This window comes from Bos indicus, chromosome 2 (assembly GCF_029378745.1).
Source record: "Bos indicus isolate NIAB-ARS_2022 breed Sahiwal x Tharparkar chromosome 2, NIAB-ARS_B.indTharparkar_mat_pri_1.0, whole genome shotgun sequence".
Classification (NCBI taxonomy): domain Eukaryota; kingdom Metazoa; phylum Chordata; class Mammalia; order Artiodactyla; family Bovidae; genus Bos; species Bos indicus.
The window spans coordinates 102,977,454-103,000,265 of NC_091761.1; the positions used below are offsets into that span (position 1 = coordinate 102,977,454).

Here is a 22,812-nt window from a genome sequence, read left to right on the forward strand (position 1 = left end):
ATGAGACGGTTGGATGGCATCATGGACTTAATGGACATGAGTTTGAGAAAACTCTGGGAGACAGTGAAGGAGGGGAAGTCTGTTGTGCTGCAGTCCATGGGGTCACAAAAAATCAGACACGAACGACTTAGCAGTTGTACAACAACTATCCAAATCAGTCCTGTTTTTCTTGCAAAGACAAGTGACTCACCATGTCATAAATGAAGTTGGTTACCCAGTAGCAGGTGACACTGATGCCTGAAATGTGTTGCAGCTGCTTGGCTTTTGTCTGATGCTCCCGTACAACGTAGGTGACAAAGCTGGCAGTGGTGACAGAGTAGCCCATCAGGATGGAGAGTGCCACTAAAATATCGATCAAGCTGCTCATTCTGTAGTGAGCAATAGGGAGAGGAGAGCACACATAAGTTTGGGGAACTCTTCCTTTCAGGAAGATTCATGGCAAAAGCCATCAACAAAACAGTACAAGAGTTGGCTGTGACACAAATAAGTCTTCCTACAAGGCAGCCGGATAATATCTTCCACATGACTCGGCTATGACCCTGGGATAAATAGCTTGAGTGCATCTGAATCGACTAGGGATATTTGATAGAAAAACCTGAGTCTCTAGGGGTTACAGGGTGAGTGCAAGAGATACATAGATCCTGAGCATAGAAATCATACAATACTTAAATGCTATGCAGGGACATTGAAATGATGAAGCACTTATGCACTTGACTTATAAAAGCAGCAGATTCTATGAAGCTACAGTCAACAAGCTCTACTTCACAACCTCACTCTACACGCTTTCAGAAACTGCCTTTTATCCCAGTCAGTGACTTATATTACCAGCTCTTCTAGATTAACATTCATTCAGATACAACTGTGATTTCTAATTATAGCACTTCTCAATATGCCAAGGAGAAAGGAGTCAGGCCAGATATATCTGCTTACGTGGCTTGTTCTTGATCTTGCACTCCTGGATAAGGATGGCTATACATGATGATACCTTAAAGAGGAGATAGTTCTTTTCATTAGTATGTATTCAGTTAATCAAAAACACTAATTTTTATACATGCTACTGTATAAAATAGGTAACTAATAAGAACCTACTGTATAGCACAGACAGGGAACTGTACTCAGTACTCTGTAATGGCCTATATAGGAAAAGAATCTTAAAAAAAACAAGAGGGTGGATATATGTATACATATAACTGATTCACTTTACAATACACCTGAAACTAACATAGCACTATAAATCAAGTATACTCCAATAAAAATATTTATTTAAAAATAAATACCAATATTTATATGAATAATATGTAATATCGCAAAAGAATTTTACTTTGGTGATTATTTTATAAAATAAAATGATCCCCTCTGCCCCACAACCCCAATCTCATCAATACCATACAACTGATGGCACTCAAATGCTCACAGGAAAAAACCCAAACCATTTTTCACATTGTGCTTGGAATCTGGGGGGGAAGGGATAAGAATTTACACTTTTTATATATAGCACACTTCCCATCTACTACATTTAAGTTATTATTTTCCAGTTTCTTCTCTCCATCTGGCAATATGTATGTTTGTATTATGGCACTTTAGAAATGTATGACATGTGAAGAAACAAGTCAAAGGGAGACCAGTTACATGAGGATCCCCTAAAGAACAGACACTTTCCACCCCGCCCGTCATTGTGCCATTGGTCATGGTAGGGAAATACTGCAGCCTGAAAGGATCCCTTCTCCTCCTTGACTGCTTTTAAGATACCTACTGCTTTAGAACTCTACCAGGAGCAGAGTTGGGGAGCTTCAGCTTCTGGAGGGGTTTTTATTGAGACAGAAAGATACAAAAGGATTCAGAGAAACTAGCTGGCTCCAGAAAAGTAGTCGATTAATTCCGATACAGTCCTAGATTACTGGTACCCCCCAGGGTTGGTTGTATTTTCTGAGTTAGGTAGCACAGTGCTTGCCTCCCTTTCCTGAGAAGATACTGTCTAGCCAGGGCCCAGATGGGCTGGGAGGTCCTGCAAAGGGCCACCATGTGAAGGCAAAGCCTATGCTGAGTAACTTTGGAAACAGTAGGGATAGGAGTGAGGATATCTCTTACGTACTTTTCCCCGTAGAGTCAAAAGCTGAGCAAGAACTTTCTCACTTACTGTTTATATAGTATATGTTCATTATATTAGATATTAAGACTGTTCCATGGTACCAAATATAGATTATTCTAAAGCTCTATTCTTTCCATTAACTTAAATTTATAATTTTTACTAAGTAGATTATGACATGTTTTAAGGTTAAAATCTGCAACTGTTCTGTATTGAAGAAAAATATATAAAAGTTAAAGCAAAACAAAGAAACTAACAGCAATAATAATCAATTTGATGTATAATTTTAATTAAATCATTGGGGGAATGCATGTTTCTTATCTTTTGTGTAAATTAATGGGTTTTCTTTTACTGAGACTCAGTTTTCCTTGGGACCTACTTAAACCTTGTTGCTGGATTATAATATAGGCAAGGGGAAGTCATTTCTCTTATTCCTGACTTATATTGATATTTAAGAATCAAGAAGTACTCTATTTCACCAGAGAAATCTTTACAAATACATTTACTCCAATATGAAAAATGCTGCCGAAACAATTTTTTTCTATATCTTTGGCAGCAACATCAAGTTATCAGAGTTTAGAATCTATATTACCATCTTTTCTGTGGATTCTATATCAACTAGCACAGTCTTGGGTACAGTGATTAGTCGATGAATGCTTATTGACTCTAATAAAACCTCAAAGTTTCAATTATCCCCCTATATACAATATACATGAAAAATAACACATTTTCTGTAGTTTCTACACTTGTAAGCCTAAAATGAGTAACTTCCCATTGACCAATGCTAGTAACGCAATAAGAATAAACATTAGGGTAGAGAGGACAATGTATCAATATTTTTGGAGAAGAGCCCGGTTGTACAACATTTGTTAGTGAAAACAAGTAAATTTGTATTCTAGGGGAGGAAAACAGAATTTTCAAGTTAAATTAACCACTAGAGGGAACCACATGAATATAACAGATATTGACTTGCAAAGCAAAGCTAATTAAAAGGTTTTTATTAGCATGTTAAAATTCAGAGAATCAATTTTACAACTAAAGGCAAAATCTCAATTCATGTAGAATCCAACAAAGATGGCTTAAAACAGCTCGTGTGGTATGGGGAGGTGGCAGGAGGCTATTTGAACTGATTTTTAAAAACAACATTATTATGGTATATCCCATACACTCATTACAATATAATAAAAGTATTTTAAGGTGACATGGTTTTCTTCTTTGAAAGAAAACAAGCTCCTTACTGATAGGGTAGAAAGTTACCACTTTCACAAGCCTATGTAAGAAAAGTTAATAAAAAAAATAGAAGGCACACTACTACCAGTCTCCACATGTAATTCAAGCTAAGCCTTACTTTTAAATTAAAAACATTTCCTTTTAGGGTCAATACATAAAGTTTATCTTCCAGAATTCTTAATTCTTTATACTCTGTAACTTAGAAATACTAGCCTGCCGGGATCCAGAGTGATTCTGACTGCTTTCATCTTGGTAAAGAACACGAATAATAAATGAAACCCGAATAAAGGTTTCAAAAGCTGATTCTTCAAAGTGTCATTGTCTCTTTTTCTTCCCTACATACCTTTGCAACGTTTCTTCCTAGTCATTTCTATGGTTCCTATACTGTCACAGCAACAAATACCTTTTGCTCTCAGTAAGACATCCTAGTGAAAGTCAGACATTCAACAGTATTTCAGACCGGGTTGCACTAGACTCAGCTGGGTTTACTCATCATTTAACTTAATTTACCACTTTGGACTACACTCTTTATTGATGCTCTGGATCTAAGCACTATCTATCAATCTTGTCATTTTCTTCATGGTTCCTGCTGCTAGGAAAATGTCAAAGCAGTGGGGAAAAATACTGTTTTCTCAGAAATGAACACTCTGAAAGATTCTGTCCCTAGAATGAGTATTTGACTCTACAGTTTACTTCCACAATTGCCAGAACGCCCAGCACATGCTATTATGCCCGACAGTAGGGAGAAGAAAGAAGAGAAGGCAACAGCATTCCTTTTTTAAACAGTCTGTTAGCCCATTTATTAAGCTAGAAACTATTGATAAGCAAATATGTTACTCCGTTTTATCAATCTTTATTATTATTTTAGGGGATCTGTATGGGAAAATAATCTGAGCAAGGCTTAAGAAGATGAAGTGGAGAGTAATTTAATTAGAAAAAAAAAAATCAGCCTTTTTTGAATTCCAAACCCTTTAAAAAAACTATGTGGAAGGGACTTCTCTGGTGGTTCAGTTTGCTAAGACTCCATGCTCCCAATACAAGGGGCCCAGGTTCGATCCCTGCTTAGGGAACTAGATCCCATATGCTGCAAGTAACAGATCCCATGTGGGGCAATCAAGACCTGCTGCAGCCATATGAAGAAGTAAATATTAAAAAAAAAAAAAAGACTATGTGGAAGCTTCTTGAGAAACCCCAAAAGTAGACTTTGTGGAGTATAGAGAAGTATTGGGAAAATGAAGCAGCAAGAGCCAAACAAACCTGGGTTCAAAGCCCACTTCTGACTCCCAGAGAAATAATAGTAGGAAACAATAATACTCATCATGAGAGGGTGCTAAGTAGTAGCAATATTTTACACAAAGCATGTGTCCTTATGGTAAGTACTCAATTAATGGTAACACTTCGTTTCTGGTAGAACTTCTAAAGTTATGTTTTCACATTTGGATTTGTGTATAATATTTATTGACATTATCACTTTATTTTTTAGCCTATGTACAAGTAAATAGTTATAAAATGTTTTCCTGTGAGATATAACTACGAGGTGTAAGAACAGAAATAAGTATAAAGTCAGCATTATTATCCTGACTTGATAAATTAAGAAGCTAAATTAACCTGAAAAAATTAAGAAGCTAAATTAACCTGAAATTGAGGGGATTATCCAGAATGTTCCATCTGGTGGTAGTTACTACTTCCAAACTCCTTTTAAAGATCTGTGGTTTAAATACTATAAAATAGCTGCCACAGGGAGGAAAATGGGGTCTAATGTATATTTTCACATGGAGAGTAGCAAGAGTTTCAATACAAGGAGCTCCTATGTAAATAACTTTACCATGTCGGGCAGCATCATATTTTGACATGTTAACTCGCAGGAGGAAATTATTCAGGCTGTTGAGGTAAGCTGGAAGGGAGTGATAGCCTTCTGGATCATACCATACCTGTAACATTCCAAAAGAAGACAAGATCAGTATGGTGTTCAAATAAATTAGGCAGTCTTTATATCTTACAGACTATATAATTTATATTTAAAATAAATGCACCAGTTTCCCCAGTAACTTATTCATCTTAGCAGATTATGAACCATCCACCAGAGTGCTGACCACAAAACTCTAAGTTTCCAACCTAGAGATGGGTGGAGATCATGAAAACAACTTTTTCCTGCTTGATGGCACCAAGTTAGTAGTTATCCTAGACTTTCTCTACAGGTAAAGCTTGAAATAAACAGAAGTCATTATTATCTTCATCTCTGTGGTTGGTCTATGGTGATTCTGGAACTAGAAGTAAGGCAATCTGTCTCTTAATAATAATAATAATAAAAACAAATGGCATACAGGCAAGGCTGTAGAAAGAAATAAAATATTAATACATATACAAGCACTGTGTCCTTAGCAACAAGATTGATAACCTTGAAATACCCCCACTAACTTTTTATTCCTAGTTACAACTCAAAAGAAAGCGAGTTACTTTATCTTCTATGTCAAAAGGAAAGGGATTTAAAATGTTGTTGCTCAGTCGCTCAGTTATGTCCAACTCTCTCTGACCCCATGGACTGTAGCTCACCAGGCTCCTCCGTCCATGGAATTTTCCAGGCAAGAATACTGAAGTGGGTTGCCATTTCCTTCTCCAGGGGATCTTATTGAACCAGGGATCAAACCCACATCTCCTGCACTGGCAGACACTGGCAGGCAGATTCTCACTGAGCCACCAGGGAAGCCCATATTTAAAATATTCAGTCCAGTTCAGATCAGTCGCTCAGTCATGTCTGACTCCTTGAGACCCCATGAATTGCAGCACGCCAGGCCTCCCTGTCCATCACCAACTCCCGGAGTTCACTCAAACTCACATCCATTGAGTCGGTGATGCCATCCAGCCATCTCATCCTCTGTTGTCCCTTTTACCTCCTGCCCCCAATCCCTCCCAGCATCAGAGTCTTTTCCAATGAGTCAGCTCTTCGCATGAGGTGGCCAAAGTACTGGAGTTTCAGCTTTAGCATCATTCCTTCCAAAGAACACCCAGGACTGATCTCCTTCAGAATGGACTGGTTGGATCTCCTTGCAGTCCAATGGACTCTCAGGAGTCTTTTCCAACACCACAGTTCAAAAGCATCAATTCTTCAGCGCTCAGCTTTCTTCACAGTCCAACTCTCACCACATCCATACATGACCACTGGAAAAACCATAGCCTTGACTAGATGGACCTTTGTTGGCAAGGTAATGTCTCTGCTTTTGAATATGCTATCTAGGTTGGTCGTAACTTTCCTTCCAAGGAGTAAGCGTCTTTTAATTTCATGGCTGCAATCACCATCTGCAGTGATTTTGGAGCCCCCCAATTTCCCATGAAGTGATGGGACCAGATGCCATGATCTTCGTTTTCTGAATGTTGAGCTTTAAGCCAACTTTTTCACTCTCCTCTTTCACTTTCATCAAGAGACTTTTTAGTTCCTCTTCACTTTCTGCCATAAGGGTGGTGTCATCTGCATATCTGAGGTTAAAATATTGGTATACCTCAAATCAAGAAAGGCAATTAGTAATTCAAAATTACAAATCTGATTTAGAGAGAAATTATTTAATGTTCAAATTCCCTTATGTAAGAATATTTAGTCTATGTGTGGAGAGAGGAAGAAAAGAAACAAGGGGGAGCATTCAAGTCCCTGGCACTACTATTTACATTCTACATGACCTTATAAAAGCCAGCTAAAATATACTCAATAGAATCTATCTCTTAGGGATGTTGTGAGGATGTAAAGGTAGTTGGTATAAAATGTGACACTAGTGCTTCATTTATAAGCCACTAAATGAGCATTTGTTTCTTCACTTCCCACAAGTTTGTACATGTCTCATACTAACAAATGAGAAATATGTTATGACCGATTTAAGATTTAAAGACTACTTGTGATCATATGGGTAATCATACATGTCTGATTCTGTAACTCTAGCTTGTTTCAAATACAAAGCATAGATATAGTCTAGAAGCAAAACATCAACAGAATTGTTTATATCATCAAATTCTGTAAAGTTTCCATGTTTTTTAAAAGCATTGCCTGGTGGCCCAGACAGCAAAGAATCTGCCTGCAATGTAGGAGACCTGGGTTCGACCTCTGGATAAAGAAGATTCCCTGGAGAAGAGAATGGCTACCCACTTGGCTAGAGAATTCCATGGACAGAGATGCCTGGTGGGCTACAGTCCATGGGGTCAGAAAGAGTTGGACATGACTGAGCGATTAACACACAAGTTCAGTTGAGTTCAGTCGCTCAGTCGTGTCTGACTCTTTGCAACCCCATGAACTGCAGTATGCTAGGCCTCCCTGTCCATCACCAACTCCCAGAGTTAACCCAAACCCAGGTCCATTGAGTCAGTGATGCCATCCAACCATCTCATCCTCTGTCGTCCCCTTCTCCTCCTGCTTTCAAACTTTCCCAGCATCAGGGTCTTTTCAAATGAGTCAGCTCTTCGCATCAGGTGGCCAAAGTATAGGAGTTTCAGCTCAGCATCAGTCCTTCCAATGAATATTCAGGACTGATTTCCTTTAGGATGGACTGGTTGGATCTCCTTGCAGTCCAAGGGACTCTCAAGAGTCTTCTCCAACACCACAGTTCAGAAGCATCAATTCTTTGGCACTCAGCTTTCTTTATAGTCCAAAACTCACATCCATATATGACCACTAGAAAAACCACAGCCTTGACTAGACGGATCTTTGTTGACAAAGTAATGTCTCTGATTTTGAATATGCTATCTAGGTTGGTCATAACTTTCCTTCAAAGGAGTAAGCGTCTTTAATTTCATGGCTACAGTCACCACTACAGTGATTTTGGAGCCCCCCAAAATAAAGTCAGACACTGTTTCCACTGTTTCCCCGTCTATTTTCCATGAAGTGATGGGACTGGGTGCCATGATCTTAGTTTTCTGGGTGTTGAGCTTTAAGCCAACATTTTCCGTTTTCTCTTTCACCTTCATCAAGACGCTCTTTAGTTCTTCTTCACTTTCTGCCATAAGGGTGGTGTCATCTGTATATCTGAGGTTATTGATATTTCTCCCAGTAATCTTTATTCCAGCCTATGCTTCCTCCAGCCCAGCGTTTCTCACGATGTACTCTGCATATAAGTCAAATAAGCAGGGTTACAATATACAGCCTTGACGTACTCCTTTTCCTATTTAGAACCAGTCTGTTGTTCTATGTCCAGTTTTAACTGTTGCTTCCTGACCTGCATACAGATTTCTCAAGAGGCAGGTCAGGTGGTCTGGTATTCCCATTTCTTTCAGAATTTTCCACAGTTTATTGTGATCCACACGGTCAAAGGCTTTAGCGTAGTTAATAAAGTAGAAATAGATGATTTTCTGAACTCTCTTGCTTTTTTGATGATCCAGCAGATGTTGGCAATTTGATCTCTTATTCCTCTGCCTTTTCTAAAACCAGCTTGAACATCTTGAAGTTCACGGTTCACGTATTGCTGAAGCCTGGCTTGGAGAATTTTAAGCATTTCTTTACTAGCGTGTGAGATGAGTGCAATTGTCTGGTAGTTTGAGCATTCTTTGGCATTGCCTTTCTTTGGGATTGGAATGAAAACTGACCTTTTCCAGTCCTGTGGCCACTGCTGCGTTTTCCAAATTTGCTGGCATATTGAGCGCAGCACTTTCACAGCATCATCTTTCAGGATTTGAAATAGCTCAACTGGAATTCTATCACCTCCAATAGCTTTGTTCATAGTGATACTTCCTAAGGCCCATTTGACTTCACATTCCAGGATGTCTGGCTTTAGGTGAGTGATCACACCTTTGTGATTATCCAGGTCGTGAAGATCTTTTTTGTACAGTTCTTCTGTGTATTCTTGCCACCTCTTCTGAATATCTTCTGCTTCTTGTAGGTCCCTACCATTTCTGTCCTTTATTGTGCCCATCTTTGCATGAAATGTTCCCTTGGTATCTCTAATTTTCTTGAAGAGACCTCTAATCTTTCCCATTCTATTGTTTTCCTCTATTTCTTTGCATTGATCGCTGAGGAAGGCTTTCTTATCTCTCCTTGCTATTCTTTGGAACTCTGCATTCAAATGGGTATATCTTTCCTATTCTCCTTTGCTTTTCACTTCCCTTCTTTTCACAGCTATTTGTAAGGCCTCCCCAGACAGCCATTTTGCTTTTTTGCATTTCTTTTTCTTGGGGATGGTCTTATTTCCTGTCTCCTATACAATGTCACGAACCTTCGTCCATAGATTATCAGGCATTCTGTCTATCAGATCTTAAATCTATTTCTCACTTCCACTGTATAGGTCTTCATAGAAGAGTTCAACTTTAGCATCTTCAGTGTTACTGGTCGGGGCATAGACTTGGATTACTGTGATATTGAATGGTTTGCCTTGGAAACGAACAGAGATCATTCTGTCATTTTTGACATTGCATCCAAGTACTGCATTTGGGACTTTTTTGTTGACTATGATGGCTACTCCATTTCTTCTAAGGGATTCCTGCCCACAGTAGTAAATATAATGGTCATCTGAGTTAGATTCACCCATTCCCGTCCATCTTAGTTTGCTGATTCCTAGAATGTCCATGTTCTCTCTTGCCATCTCCTGTTTGACCACTTCCAATTTGCCTTGATTCATGGACCTAATATTCCGGGTTCCTATTCAATATTGCTCTTTACATAGTTGAACTATTCTATGGAAATGAGTTCATTCATTTCCATGGCTGAGAGTTCTATTGAATGAGTATATAACAATTTATTTATTTATTCTACTGTGTATGGACATTTGGGGTTGCATTTTCAGCTAATATGAGATATCCTACTATGTGCATTTTTGTTAGATCATGGCATGACTTTATTTTTTGGGCTCCAAAATCACTGCAGTGGTGACTGCAGCCATGAAATTAAAATACACTTACTCCTTGGAAGGAAAGTTATGACCAACTTAGACAGCATATTGAAAAGCAGAGACATTACTTTGCCAACAAACGTCCGTCTAGTCAAGGCTATGGTTTTTCCAGTGGTCATGTATGGATGTGAGAGTTGGACTGTGAAGAAAGCTGAGCGCCAAAGAATTGATGCTTTTGAACTGTGGTGTTGGAGAAGACTCTTGAGAGTCCCTTGGACTGCAAGGAGATCCAACCAGTCCATCCTAAAGTTAATCAGTCCTGAATATTCATTGGAAGCACTGATACTGAAGCTGAAACTCCAATACTTTGACTACCTGATGAGAAGAGACTTTGAAAAGACCTGATGCTGGGAAAGATGGATAGCAGAAGGCGAAAGGGACAACAGGGGATGAGATGACTGGATGGCATTACCGACTCAATGGACATAAGTTTGAGTAAACTCTGGGAGTTGGTGATGGACAGGGAGTCCTGGCATGCTGCAATCCATGGGGTCACAAATAGTCGGACACGACTGAGCAACTGAACTGAACTGAACCAGGTACTTGTGTATACACGCTTCTTTAGGTTAAATACTTAAGATTGGAACCACTGTATTATGGAGTATACATTATTCCAAATGATTTTCAAATCAACTGACTCATGTTCTATTTTCAACTCATGAAAATGCTTGAACATTTAAAGGTCATATTCTCATTTGTATGATATCCCAAAAGAATGATCACAATTTACCTTGGCAAGCGTTCTATTAGCTGGAACAGTCGTTACATCAAAAAGAAGGTCTTTAGTCAAAGGCAGTCCCAAACTCCAACCTCCATATCTACATGGAAAAATTGATATTTGTTTTAATGAGAAAATATTCATAAATAAATCTAAAATGTTTAACTAAAAGCTCATTTTTTTCTTTCCACTAAGTACACATTATAGTATGAAATAAATACAACCTGACAAATATTTTACAGCTTTATAGATTTCTTTTATCATATTTTTGTCTAAAGTGCACATTATAACTAGAAATTCATGGACTCTTAAAAATAAAAAGTGGATTTAAAAAATTCAAATAGAAATTTTAAGGAAAGGTTAGTTTAAATATTGACCAAATTAAGAATGGGTTAAATAAATAAATAAGAATGAATTAAATACTAAATACTAAATAATATTTTAGTAGTTATACTAAAATAATTTTCTTGTGACTATTATTGTAAATGTGATGCTGCAGAGCTATATTTTTGATGTGCAAAGAACACTACAGGATATTCTTCACATTTTTTTTAAAAGTAGGTTTTAGAATGGTTTGTTTATAATAAACCTCATTTTGTTGAAAATATTTAATGTATATTCAAGTGTACTTGCCACCTTTCTCTCCTAGCTTTATTAAGCTATAATTGACAGATTAAAAGTGTATATATTTAAGGCATACAATGTTTTAATATATGTATATGTTGTGAAATTATCCCCACAATCAAGCTAATTAACATATCCATTATCTCACATAGTTACCATTTTCTTGTATATGTTGAGAATTCTTAAGGTCTACCCACTTAACAAACTTCATGTAATCATCTGTCTTCTTAACTAGAATTGCTGTACTTAGACATCCAGAATGTATTCACCTTGCTTTACTGAAACTTTGTACCCTTTGACCAAAATTTTCCCACCTCACCCTTCCCCCAGACCCTAATAACCCCTGTTCTACTCTTCTGTTTCTATGCATTTGACTGTTTTGGATTCCCTATAAAAGTGAAATCATGCAGTATTTGTCTCTGTTATTTCACTCAGTATAGTGTCTTCCAGTCCATCCACGTTGTTGCGAATGTAAGCCTGCCACACTTGCATCTACGGCAAATGTTCAGGTGGCTCAGGAACGAGCCTGCGAACTTGCTCTACAAGAACACATTTCATTCACATGCAGATATCATACTCCAAGGTCTGAGATGTTCAAGTTGGAACTAAGGACAACTGTCACCAAAAGTCATGCCTTAGAACTCTCTGAGTTTGCACAGTCCAGTCAACTTGTTTTTTGCTTTGAGAAAAAAATATGTACAAAGTTAACAATACATTTTTGAATCCCAAAACAATGTTTACAATGTGCTCAAATAAATCTTAACTTAGTTATTAAATTAATTTACTTAAATTTTAATATGTAAGGATGTTTAGATAAAACAGAATTTACCCACATAAATAATCAATAGAAATTTGCATTTTATTGTCACAAATTCAAGACAGTTAACTTAAAATTAGAAAACAAGATATTTTAAATTTTTTATAAAGTTTTTATTGTTTTTACCTTTTTTGTGTAAACTCATTAGCAGTTGATATAAGATAATTTTCCAAGTGGTGCCCAGTGAGGTTATAAATTACTTGGGAAGAATAAGTTCTTCTATGAGGTGGTGAATAGTTAAATTTAGGACATTCCTGAAAAATAAGGTTAAAAAAGTTCATTTGGGACAATGCTGTACAAATTAAATAGACAATGTCAAGAAGCTTCAGTCTCATGATTTGTCTATATGTGCAACTGGTAGAGTGTGATAAGGGTGTCTTCTGCCTCTAAACATCTGTGAAAATGAAGTCATCTTGCCTTTGCCAAGAAATAACACAAAGTTATTATTTATATAGACCACATACTTTGTTTAAGACTTGCTTAAAGCCAAAAAAGAACACAAGTTAACCAATGTTAGATATTTCTTTCACTGTACTGACAAGCTTGATATGTCAAGCTTGATATGTTTAGAGAACATTAAATTTATGATGACTCAAAATTCTCTCAGTTATTCACAGGGAAGAAAAAAGTATCTGCCCCAAATTGAAAAGATAATATTAACAAAGATAAGTTCTCAGGGATGGACAACAGTGGATGAAAGAAGAAGAAAGAAAAGTCGCTCAGTCATGTCCGACTCTTTGCGACCCCATGGACTGTAGCCTACCAGGCTCCTCCCTCCATGGGATTCTTCAGGCAAGAATACTGGAGTGGGTTGCCATTTCCTTCTCCAGGGAATCTTCCCAACCCAGGGATTGAACCCGGGTTTTCCGCTTTGTAGGCAGATGCTTTACTGCCTGAGCTACCAGGGAAGTCAAGTATATATTATATTAGTTTTAAGGGACTAAACCTAGGTTTCAGATTTCAATTTTACCCATATCTAAGTCTAATTTATATATATGTCTTATATACATGTTGCTTATTCATATATAAGTTGCAGACATAGTACAGAGAGTTCCTGTATGCCTGTCACCCAGTTTTCCCCATTGTTAGCATCTTATGTTACCATCAAAATTCAGTGCCTGGGTCCATTACTATTAACCAACCTCAGAGCTTAGTTTAAACCCCTTATTTATAAGTTTTTAGCTTTCTGCACTTCCTGACTTCTTACTTTCTATTAGAGTGTATCATGCTTCGCTGCTTAAACTTTAGTTTGGGAAAAACCTAGCACTTTTCCAGTTTTTCCTCCATCTTCCACATAGTGTCTCAGAGCTGAGACTAGTACCACATGTGTGGATCAAGAGCTTGCTCTAAAAAATGAACGCTGAATTTTACCTTGCATCAAGTTATAAAATGTGAAGATCACATTCTATAATGCCTCTGGTTTCATAAAAAGAGATATGTATGAATGTAATTTTTAGCTTTAATTTTTTATTGAATTATACATACAGAAAAGCATATATATATATATATATATATATATGGATACTGTATGATAAATTTTGACAAACTGAAAACACCCTTGAACCAGCAACTGGATCAGAAAACAAAACAATGCTAGGACCCTAGGAGCCCCCCTCATCATGTTTCCTTTCAACCCTAGCACTCCCCAAGTAACCAGCACAGAAGAGTTTTGTCTGTTTTTATATTTTATACAAATGTAATTGTATCATATATACTTTCTCACGTCTGGACTTTTTTTCACTCATCATTTATTTGTGAGAACATGATGTGTGTAGTTGTAGATCAAATAGAGGAAAACAATAGAATGGGAAAGACTAGAGACCTCTTCAAGAAAATCAGAGAAACCAAGGGAACGTTTCATCCAAAGATGGGCACAATAAAGGACAGAAATGATATGGACCTAAAAGAAGCAGAAGATACTAAAAAGAGGTGACAAGAACATACAGAAGAACTGTACAAAAAGGGTCATGGCATTTAGTACCATCATTTCATGGCAAATAGATGCAGAAAAATTGGAAACAGTGGCAGACTGTTTTCTTGGGCTCCAAAATCACTGCAGATGGCTACTACAGCCATGAAATTAAAAGATGCTTGCTCCTTGGAAGAAAAGCTATGACAAACATAGACAGAATATTCGAAAGCAGAGACATCGCTTTGCTGATGAAGGTCCTTATAGTCAAAAGCTATGGTTTTTCCATAAAGAAGGCTGAGCACCGAAGAACTGATGCTTTCAAACTGTGGTGATGGAGAAAACTCTTGAGAGTCCCTTGGACTGCAAGGAGATCAAACCAGTCAGTCCTAAAAGAAATCAGTCCTGAATATTCATTGGAAGGGCTGATGCTGAAGCTGTAGCTCCAATACTTTGGTGACCTGATCTGAAGAGCTGACTCACTGGAAAAGACCCTGGTGCTGGGAAAGATTGATGGCAGAAGGAGAAGGGGATAACAGAAGATGAGATGGTTGGATGGCATCACTGACTCAATGGACATGAGTTTGGGTAAACTCCGGGAGTTGGTTATGGACAGGGAGGCATCCATGGGGTTGCAAAGAGTCAGACACGACTGAACAACTGAACTGAACTGAAGTGATTCTACTGTTGCTGGGAATTTGGGAGGCTATTACAAATATTATTACTATAAGTATCCCAGTATATGTCTCTCGGTGAACTAGCACTTCTGATGTGTATATAATAGGAATGGAATTGGTGAGTCCATAGGGTATGTATATCATCAGCATTAGTAGATACTATCAATGCTTTTAGAAGTTGTTTACATAAATTTGGATTCCCATCAGCAGACTATTAAGTTGAAAAAATTTTAATCTACTTTTTTAAAAAATTAAAATCTATCCAGATTCTATTTTTAAATACTAAGTTAGTAGACTTTTACTATGAACTAAAGAAAACACACAAAGAATTAGTTAGGTTAGATGAGAGATTAGAAAACACTTTGAGAGCTGGGTAAGAATAATACTTATAATGCAAGGATTTCAAAAAATGCTTGCTGGATTCTAGTTTTTATTGTTAGTAACTGTCTTACATGAGACCACAAAAAATGGTTGCATTTACTGAAAACATCTTTATTCTAAAATAGTGTACCAAGACAGTATAAGGTGTAATCATATGGCACTTTGAAGAAAATATTGCTAGATTCCTCCCCATGGGGAAGTGTTGATAACATGGTGACTCTCGGAAACTAACAGTGACCTCCTTTCTTCAGCAATCTTTAATTTCTTAAAAGTTAACTGAATTGATGGACCTAGGGCTTCCCTGGTGGCTCAGTCAGTAAAGAATCCGCCTGTAATGCAGGAGACCTGGGTTCGATCCCTGGGTTGGGAAGGTGCCCTGGAAGAGGGGATGGCAGCCCGCTCCAGTATTCCTGCCTGGAGAATGCCCATGGACAGAGGAGGCTGGCAGGCTGCAGTTGATGGGGTTGCAAACAGTCAGACATGACTGAGCAACTAAGCACAGAAAACAAAAGTGTGTTTCTATAGAATACAGACAGGGTGTTGGTTGGAAAATCTTTAATGTTTCTTTCAGGACATGAATTATTCTCGCATCCTGGAGGTGCTGCTTGGAGGCATACCGAGTTCTGTTCTGGACTTAAACACTACTAACTTCCCAGCTGACCACTATGATAGCAATCTCACTGTGCTTTCAAATATTACGCTATGGAGGCATTTTGTTGTGTGAAACACAGAGCTTGCTGGTTACAACTGAACTGAGCCCCCAAACTCACTTTTAGTCAGTTTCCACAAAGACTGTCATATAATTACCTACCCCAGGAAGTTTGTCCTAAGATGGATTTAAAACAGTGACCTGAAGTTCAGTGTTTCTGAGCTGTTCGGATCCACACCACTGAGCTACTAGCTTCTATGAAATGAAACTATATCCACTCTTTGGTAACCTAGAAAGATCTTTCAAGCTTTGACATTTATTCCTTTTTTTTTTTTTTTTTTACTTCACTGATAGCGAATTCCATCTTACCTGGGTGTTTTCTGAGCAGGAGCAAACGCCAAAATTAGTGATAGGTTCTTCTCCACTGCTGTCCCATTTTCCCAGACTGTTTTTGTTTAAACACCTCCTGCAAGTAAGAATAATTTTAAAGTGAGGTGTGTATATATTCTCGTGTTTATGTATAAGCGGGTATTTGATATTGAATTCAGGTATAGTTCTCAGTTCAATTTACCGATTTTTCACAACTTGAAAATACATTGCACTACCATTTCCAAGTGATCTGACATCTGATGGGGGAATGAGGGACAGCACTTAACGATTAAGCAGTGCTGAAACCAAAGCTCATTGCCTCAATGTGGCAGGATGGAACTTCTTGATCCCTTTATTTTCTTTGCTCTTTTCATCCTCTCCTCTGAAGAGAAAGGGATTTTTAGAAAAATAATGCACTAATGTCAAGTTTGCACGTGTCATGTACTATCTTCGAAGTTTGAATTTTTGTTACTGTTCAGTTACTACATCATTTTGAATAAGCAACACTGCTGCTGCTGCTAAGTCGCTTCAGTCGTGTCCGACTCTGCGCGACCCCATAGACGGCAGCCCACCAGGCTCCCCATCCCTGGCACTCTCCAGGCAAGAACACTGGAGTGGGTTGCCATTTCCTTCTCCAATGCATGCCAGTGAAAAGTGAAAGTGAAGTCGCTCAATTGTGTCTGACTCTTAGCGACCCCATGGACTGCAGCCCACCAGGCTCCCCCATCAATGGGATTTTCCAGGCAAGAGTACTCAAGTGGGGTGCCATTGCAACACTATATAGTGCAAAAGTCTGGGGACTGGAGTCAGAAGACATGGGTCTTGGCTTTAGCTACACAACCTACTCTCTAGATTTCTTTTGACAAGTATCCTAGTTCACACGAGCCTCAGTTTCTTCATCTTAAAAATGAGATTAACAATTCACAGGGTGGTTGTGATTGTTTAATGAAAATATGTATACAAACAAACTTTACAAGTTAGAAAGCACCTCTTACTATTTCAGTATAGCATCACCACGGAATGAACTAAAGGCGATAGATAAAGTCTTAAAAGATAGACTTCAATCAGAGGGCTGACCTCCTCACTCAAACAACGCACATTCACCCATCCACACTCTTCCACATACATGAACACACATGCATGCATGTGCACACACACTGGAATGCTGGGGGAAAAAAAAAAGAACTACTTACGGATCACTGATATTCAAACACATGTTGTCAATGCCAGGGAAGCTCCACATTGCTGAGACCAGGTCTTTTGTGCTTGGGTGATAATTTCTATAATATTAAAGGACAGAAACAAATTTATGTTTCCTTCACTAGAGTTCCATATTAAACTCATGCTCATGAATAATTCGAAGAAATGACATATGCTGCGTACAGGACTATTTTCTTAAATATCTAAGAGAGATGTAGACTCAGAAAGAAGGTCACACAAAAAATAAGCACATGTCTCTATTTGGCTGTCTTATTATTTTCCTGTCACATGCATTTAGTGATCAACTATTGCATATATAACATTATATTATACACAATTCTGATACTGTTATTCTGTATTTAATAAAAAGTTATTTGCCATGTATTACAACAGATTGAGAAGCCATACCTAATCTGGTTTTCCTGATTAAATATTCATTAAAAATAAAAATCTACCTTAACTTTATTTTTAGACAAATACAAAAACTCTTACAGTTGTTTGCTGGTGAGGGAAGTGTCATGTGATAAATCAAACTGTATATTCCTTTGGCAGGATCAGGAATTGTGGCTCCTGAGTTCTTTATTCTTCAGCATTTTATGACATTCATTCAGCCACAATGCACCTCTGGAGGCATTGGGAAAATGTTGTTTCAGTTAAAGGGAAGACACTTACGCATAGAATGTTGTCTGTTCCGAGGTACCATAAAGAGATGGGGTGATTTCGAGCTCTGGATAACTGCTGCTGGAACTTCTCAGCGTGCCGAGGCCCATGGCAGTTGTTACAAAGACAATGGGGAGAATAACCTGTGCTATGAAGCCCTTCCAGTTCCGGCGGGTGTGATGGAACCTCTTAATGAGAATAGCCATAATCTTCTTCAATAACAGTTCAAAACCAACCGATCTCTCTCCTCTGGTCAGGATTTTGTCTGATTTTAAAAAAGAGAGAGAGATTTAACCTGGTTATGGGAAATCTTGATAAATCAAGAAATAAAGTAACTTCAAAGACCATGGATCCTGCTTATTTAACTTATATGCAGAGTACATCATGAGAAACACTGGGCTAGAAGAAGCACAAGCTGGAATCAAGATTGCCAGGAGAAATATCAATAACCTCAGATATGCAGATGATACCACCCTTATGGCAGAAAGTGAAGAGGAGCTAAAAAGCATCTTGATGAAAGTGAAAGTGGAGAGTGAAAAAGTTGGCTTAAAGCTCAACATTCAGAAAACGAAGATCATGGCATCTGGTCCCATCACTTCATGGGAAATAGATGGGGAAACAGTGGAAACAGTGTCATTTTATTTTGTGGGGCTCTGAAATCACTGCAGATGGTGATTGCAGCCATGAAATTAAAAGACGCTTACTCCTTGGAAGGAAAGTTATGACCAACCTAGATAGTATATTCAAAAGCAGAGACATTACTTTGCTAACAAAGGTCTGTCTATTCAAGGCTATGGTTTTTCCGGTGGTCTTGTATGGATGTGAGAGTTGGACTGTGAAGAAAGCTGAGTGCCAAAGAATTGATGCTTTTGAACTGTGATGTTGGAGAAGACTCTTGAGTCCCTTGGACTGCAAGAAGATCCAACCAGTCCATCCTAAAGGAGACCAGTCCTGGGTGTTCATTAGAGGGACTGATGCTGAAGCTGAAACTCCAATACTTTGGCCACCTCATGTGAAGACTTGACTCATTGGAAAAGACTCTGATGCTGGGAGGGATTGGGGGCAGGAGAAGAAGGGGACAACAGAGGATGAGATGGCTGGATGGCATCACCAACTCGATGCACATGAGTTTGGGTGAACTCTGGGAGTTGGTGATGGACAGGGAGGCCTGGTGTGCTGCGATTCATGGGGTCACACAGAGTTGGACACGACTGAGCGACTGAACTGATGCACTGAACTAAAGACTATGGATGAATGGTGTAATGTGACACAGTAGAAAAAGCTGATATCTTAAAGATTTGGATTTGAGGTTCAGCTCTTCACTGATTGGGCTTCCCTGGTGGCTCAGACAGCAAAGAATCTGCTTGCAATGCAGAAGACCTGGGTTCAATCCCTGGGTCAGGAAGATTCCCTGGAGAAGGAAATGGCAATTCACCCCAGTATTCTTGCCTGGAGAATTCCATGAATAGATAAGCCTGGTGGGCTACAGTCCATGGGGTCACAAAGAGTTGGACATGACTGAGTAACTAACACTTTCACTTTCTTCATTGATCAGCTTATGGGCCTGAGTCTCTCCATCTTAAGAAGCATATGTAAAAGTTCTTTGAAAATTATAAATTACTATACACAAAATATTCTTTGTCATATACATAGTAATTTTAATGTCAAAGTGAGACATCTAGAATTTTATAAGTGAATATTGTCCCCAATCTCCTAAAGTCTCAGTGCAGAATCAATATGTATTACTGACTACTAATATTCAAGAGGTAGCTTCTATCAGGAGATTGGACTCAAATAAAATGAACAAGAGAGCAAAACATCAGTCTAGTATAACTCATCCCTGTTGTCGGTAACTTGGTGACGGTAAGTCTAATTGGCTCTCATTATGGGGCCCAATCAGAGAAGGGGATGGCACCCCACTCCAGTACTCCTGCCTGGAAAATCCCATGGACAGAGGAGCTGGGTGGGCTGCAATCCATGGGGTCGCTAAGAGTTGAACATGACTGAGCGACTTCATTTTCACTTTTCACTTTTCACTTTCATGCATTGGAGAAGGAAATGGCAACCCACTCTGGTGTTCTTGCCTGGAGAATCCCAGGGATGGGGGAGCCTGGTGGGCTGCCGTCTATGGGGTCACACAGAGTCGGACATGACTGAAGCAACTTAGCAGCAGCAGCAGCAGCATGGGGCCCAATGAAGTCACCTTAAACGTAGGAAAAGGAAAATGCTCTCCTCCAAAGTACAATTCTAGTTCAAGTACTTATTTGTTGCATTCTTTTTAGAAATCTGGACTGACAATATGGCGTTTTAAAACTCCATTTTTACCACTTTAGTCACAGAAAAGATCTCATTGGAAAAAATGAGATCCTCCCTCCTCTCCAACAAGCCTACCCCACTCCCATGTCTTCTGAGAGTGAGAGCCGCACAGCAGTGGAGGTCATAAACGGTGGCTTGGGTTTTTCAGGTGGCTCAGGGGTAAACAATATACCTGCCAATGCAGGAGTTGGGAGAGACACAGGTTCAGTCCCTGGGTTGGGAATATGCCCTGGAGAATGAAATGGCAATCTACTCCAGTATTCTTGACTAGAGAATCCCACGGATAGAGGAGTCTGGCAGGCTAAAGTCCATGGGGTTGCAAGAGTCAGGACACAACTTAGTGACTGAGAATGCATGTCTCAGTAGTGCTCATACAACAAGTAATTTCAGCAGCCCCTCTAAAAATAGTTTCAAATATGACATTTCTTCTGAAGGTCTGCCACCAAGCATTCCTTTACATGTGATAAAATGACAGTATTTGTCAACTCTGTGGATATTTTTAATCCTCCATCACAAATTATGCGGCACAAAAATCATGATCTTCATTTAGCTGATAAGAAAAAATACAACGCTGCTTAATTTAAAATGAATTCCAATTAAATCGAGTGAACAAGTTTAAATGAGAACTCATATCTCTGCAAAGGGGAATTGCAGAAGGAGCTAAATATTGTAAGTTAATTAGTATGCTTTTCTGTTTCTTGAGAAATTACATGTCGATGACTTACAGGTGTATCAAATGGAGCAAATATGTGCTTTCTAAATGATAATGTCAAGGAGGGGAACATTCTGACTGAAGAATAGTTTCAAATTATGAGACAAATGCAGAGGCAAATGCATAACATTTGCTTCCTGAAGCAGCTGACCCCGCTCTAAGTCCTCAATTCCATAGTCTCAGCAATGATATTTCCAAAAGGTGACATCTGAGGAATCTAGCAGAGGACAAATGAAACTCCCAAGTTCCAGAGTTATACAAACACCAGAGATTATATTTTCTGAATTTTAGAGTCAAGCAAATGTTTAATCATAAGTTCTATTCCTAGAGATTTTTCCCAATTTAAGCAAACTCTTGAAATGACTACTCCATAATTTATACATGGTTTTACTATATGCTTCCTTAAGTAAATAGTATTTCCAAAGGCATAAACTAACTGTCAGAGTATAAGACAGGATAAAAGCTATTTTCAAAAGAGCCCAATTCCTCAAAGCTGTGACAAGTAACAGCATTTCCCAAACATATCTTGTGTGAAGACTTGGAGGTGGGGGGGAACCTATTATTATAGATTCTTCACTGTTAAGTCCGACTTCATGAATTCAGTGCATGCTCAGATGCTTCAGTCATTTAGACTCTTTGCGACCCATGGACTGTAGCTTGCCAGGCTCCTCTGTCCATGGGATTCTCCAGGCAAGAATACTGGAGTGGGTTGCCATGCCCTCTTCCAGGAGATCTTCCTGACACAGGGATTGAAACTCCATCTCATATGTCTCCTGCGTTGGCGGGTGGGTTCTTTACCACTATTGCCACCTGGGAAGCCCTGTTGGACACCATCAATTATATGAAGTATTGAACTTATTGGACACAACTAGTTGGAATAAGTCATATCCTGAAAATGATTCCTCATAGCTAGACAGGATACACATCACTACCCTAACAAGGAAGTTCATGTTCTTCAAAATATTTTTGCAATAGGGAATTCAATTTGGTTTGATAAATATTTTGTATATAAAAATAAAGGTTATATTTCTTTAGTCTTTTTAAATTTAGAAAGTATAAAGTTGAATTAAAAAATCTGTCCTGTGATTTTCTCATTTATGCTGTTCATTGGAATTAAGCAAAATGTGTACATTAGATTTATTTTACCATCTCTGTCTGTGAAATTGCTGCTGCTCACAGATAAATCATCAGGGGTTGAGATGCCATTGGTACTGGAACTTCCGATTTTCTTTGTTGTTAAGTGCTCAAGACTCCTATTATTTTTTTGTGACTCTTTAGTCAAGTTCAGAAAGACCTAGAAAGAGAAGCAGGAACACTTCATTAGCATAAAACATGTATGTGTTTTCTAGCTTTTAAGCTCAATTTTTATTTTAAATTTTTGTCACATTTATTGAGACTTTAAAGGAACATATTCATAGTAAAAGATATGTTTTCTCTAAGTGAAGCAACATGCTTGTTCTCAGAAGTCAGTCTTACATAAGAATGGTACTGAGATAATTTTAAGATGTTCTGATTTGATAAAATGTTTGTTTATAATTTTTATATAATCAAAACTATCTTTATTTTTGTTTCCCTTTACTTCTTAAAACATTCATTACAAATTT

At 38.3% G+C, this 22,812-nt stretch overlaps 1 protein-coding gene across 1 annotated transcript in view; it reads right to left on the reverse strand.

The window, feature by feature from the left end:
* Window positions 1-22,812, reverse strand: part of ABCA12 (ATP binding cassette subfamily A member 12) — a 198,224-nt gene that overhangs the window by 23,617 nt on the left and 151,795 nt on the right. The window contains exons 33-41 of the mRNA XM_070771765.1: window positions 22,355-22,502; window positions 18,193-18,445; window positions 17,514-17,600; window positions 16,321-16,417; window positions 12,462-12,589; window positions 10,907-10,994; window positions 5,142-5,247; window positions 931-985; window positions 191-368 (exon numbers count right to left, since the gene is read on the reverse strand). Of these exons, the coding sequence (XP_070627866.1) occupies window positions 191-368; window positions 931-985; window positions 5,142-5,247; window positions 10,907-10,994; window positions 12,462-12,589; window positions 16,321-16,417; window positions 17,514-17,600; window positions 18,193-18,445; window positions 22,355-22,502 (1,140 nt within the window). The remainder of the gene's footprint in view (window positions 1-190; window positions 369-930; window positions 986-5,141; window positions 5,248-10,906; window positions 10,995-12,461; window positions 12,590-16,320; window positions 16,418-17,513; window positions 17,601-18,192; window positions 18,446-22,354; window positions 22,503-22,812) is intronic.